Source organism: Erigeron canadensis, chromosome 4 (genome assembly GCF_010389155.1).
Source record: "Erigeron canadensis isolate Cc75 chromosome 4, C_canadensis_v1, whole genome shotgun sequence".
NCBI lineage: Eukaryota > Viridiplantae > Streptophyta > Magnoliopsida > Asterales > Asteraceae > Erigeron > Erigeron canadensis.
The window spans coordinates 10,141,013-10,144,456 of record NC_057764.1 but is presented as its reverse complement, the minus strand read 5'-3'; the positions used below and the strand labels follow the sequence as shown (position 1 = coordinate 10,144,456).

The 3,444-nt window shown below is 36.0% G+C and overlaps 1 protein-coding gene across 1 annotated transcript; it reads left to right on the top strand.

The window, feature by feature from the left end:
- Nucleotides 1–1,134: 1,134 nt before the first annotated feature.
- LOC122595128 (pentatricopeptide repeat-containing protein At4g16390, chloroplastic) lies at nucleotides 1,135–3,444 on the top strand. The gene has a single exon (XM_043767443.1). The coding sequence runs from the start codon at nucleotides 1,201–1,203 to the stop codon at nucleotides 3,289–3,291; it is 2,091 nt and encodes a 696-aa protein (XP_043623378.1). The 5' UTR covers nucleotides 1,135–1,200; the 3' UTR covers nucleotides 3,292–3,444.

Genomic DNA, 3,444 nt, shown 5'->3' with positions numbered 1-3,444 from the left:
ACATTACATTTGGGACCTTTTTTTTTTTTCACGCTCCAACGGTCACAAATCTACCGACACCACAACTGGCACAACCCTCCCCACCTTACCTGTACCGGGGGTCAGCGCGGTGTGCCAACCGGTACTGGCCCGGTACCTATTTCGTCCCCTAGGCGTTCCTTGTAGCCTAATGAGGGGGTGTTGTTGGAGAGAAAAACTGATAAATAGTGAAAGAAGTGGGTAAAAAGTAGGCAAAAAGTAGCTCCTATAAGGAGTGGCCTCAAATTTCACCTTTGACTAATCATCAAAAAGAAAAGAGAAAATAACATGAGTACGCAATTTTTAGAAAAATATACCAATTTAACCAACTTTTTTTTAATTTTTACAAAATATCCAACAAAATCGCAATAAAAAGTAAAAATCGCAACGCGATTTTGACTCGTTTCTGATTTTGACTTTTTTTTTTAATTTTGACTTTTTATTAAGATTTTGAATTTTAAATAGTGTATTTTCAATCTAAAAAAAAAGTCGAAATTTCCAAAAAAAAAATCACAAAACGTAACGCGGAAGTCAAAATTTCAAAAAAAAAGTCAAAAAAAAAAAAAAAAATGAAAATCTCTCTCAGCGATTTTCAAAATCTCTAGGAGATTTTAAAAATCTTATTGCGATTTTGTAAAATCTCTATGCGATTTTCAAAATCTTTATACGATTTTATAAAATCTCTATGAGATTTTGCCAAATCTAATAATGATTTTCTAAATTTCATAGCGATTTTCAAAATCTCATTGCGATTTTCACTTGTTATTGTGATTTTGTTAGGTATTTTGTGAAAATCTGAAAAAAATTGGTTAAATTGATATACGTTTATAAAAATTTAGATACTCATGTTATTTTCTCAAAAGAAAATGTCAAATAGATTCTTTTTCATCTTCTTTTAGCTATATACAGTAAGATAAGATGTCTAGAATAGATTAAGATAATTTTAGATAAGTTTATAAATTATAAGTACGGGTTTAATTGTAAAAGAGGTGCTCACAATTCGTAGAGACTGTCAGACTGATAGCCGATAAGTAAGTGGATCCAAACTAGTTACTCGCCCGAGTTACCTAGGTGGTAATTGGTAAATCACTAAATTGGATTTATTTCTGTGAGACCTGAGAGGCGAGAGGTGCACTCGATAAGGTTATTCCCCAACCTTGGTAACAGCACCAACAATCGAATATGGCTTACACATATGGCTTTTGTTGTTCACCTTCAATTTCCTTCTCTCAAAGAAGAAGCTTCATTTCACCTACCATTTTTCAATCTAAATTACCCCAACAGCTACGTATCACTCAAATTTCCTTACAAGAATCAGTTTCTGAAGTAACAACCAATCACACCTTATTACCAGACCCTATATCAGATAATAATAATAATAATAATAATAATAATAATAATAATAATAATAATATCAAGAAAAATTATATCTGGGTCAACCCCAATAACCCTAAAGCGTCAAGTTTTAAGCAAAAAACTTTTGATTCAAGGTACACTGTTCTCATCCAAGTTGCTGAATCCTTAAATTCATGTCTTCCTTTTGAACTTGATGTTTTTAAGGTATTAGATAGGAATTTGGGTAGTAAGTTGTCAGAACAAGATGGTGTTATTATTCTTAATAACCTGTCTAACCCGAAAACGGCTAGAATCGTGCTTAAATATATTCAAGATAGATGTAATTTGAATAGAGAGGTTGTTCTGTACAATGTCACTTTAAAGGTTTTTAGAAAGAGTAAGGATTTAGATGGTGCCAAGAGATTGTTTAATGAAATGGTTCTGAGAGGTGTTACGCCTGATAATGTTACTTTCTCTACTATTATTGGTTGTTCTCGGTTGAAGTCTTTGCCTGGAAAGGCTGTAGAGTGGTTTGAAAAGATGGCTGGGTTTGGGATTGAACCGGATGACATTACGTATTCTGTGATGATTGATTGTTATGGGAGGGTTGGGAAGGTTGATATGGCGTTGAGATTGTATGATCGTTCGAGGAATGAGAAATGGAGACTTGATGCTGTGACGTTCACCACAGTGATAAAGATATATGGGACTAGTGGTAATTTTGATGGGTGTTTGACGGTTTTTGAGGAAATGAAGGCGCTTGGTGTTAAGCCTAATTTAGTCTGTTATAACACTTTGTTGGATGCTATGGGAAGAGCTAAGAGGCCTTGGCAGGTTAAATCTATCTATCAGCAAATTCTGAGTAGCGGATTGACACCTGGCTGGGCTACTTATGCTGCTCTTATTCGTGCATATAGTAAAGCTCGATATGGTGAAGATGCCTTGAATGTCTACAAGGAGATGAGGGCAAAAGGGATGAATTTGAATAATGTTCTTTACAATACCCTTTTGTCGATGTGTGCTGATGTAGGTTACATTGATGAAGCCGTTGGGATATTTGATGACATGAAGACATCTTCCGATCTTCAGCCAGATAGTTGGACTTATTCGTCATTGATCACGATATTCTCCTGTTGTGGAAAGGTCTACGAGGCTGAGACAACATTGAAAGAAATGGTAGAAGCGGGTTTTGAGCCTAATATATATGTTTTGACTTCTTTAATTCAATGCTACGGGAAATCCAATCGCACAGATGACGTTGTGAGGACATTTGACCAAACCATTGAGCTTGGTATAACTCCAGATGAGCGGACTTGTGGTTGTCTTCTCAATGTAATGACACAAACTCCACGCGAGGAACTTGGTAAGCTTACAAGATGTATTGAAAAGGCCAATCCAAAGCTAGGTAGTGTAGTGAAACTTCTTGTTGAGTCTAATACGGAAGATGAAACATTCAAGAATGAAGCTAGTGAAGTACTTGGTGATGTTGGGGATGATGTAAGGAAAGCGTACTGCAATTGCTTAATTGATCTATGTATTAACCTTGATCAGCTAGAGATAGCATGTGATTTGCTTGAGTTGGGGATTAGTGTTGGAATATACAGTGATATACAGTCTAAATCTCCTACAAAATGGTCGTTACATTTAAAAAGTCTTTCTCTAGGGGCAGCTCTAACTGCATTACATATTTGGATAAATGATTTGACCAAGGCTTTAGACGAAGGCACGGAGCTCCCCCCATTGCTTGGAATCAATACTGGACATGGAAAACACAAGTACTCTGATAAAGGATTGGCAGGTGGACTTCAATTACATCTCAGAGAGCTAAATGCTCCTTTCCACGAGGCACCTGAAAAGGCTGGCTGGTTTTTAACAACAAAAGTTGCTGCCAAGTCGTGGCTGGAAGCTAGACGTGAAGATATTATGGTTGCTGCTTAAGTGCATGCTTTAGTCAAGTCTTGTATTCTTAATTAGCCCAAGCTGCTAAAAGTTTTGTACTAATGAGTTGTATCCATTGAGTTCTTCATTAGATTTGGATTATTTGTTCTATATGCTCACGCAGCTTATAAAAGATAATCTGATTATGGACCA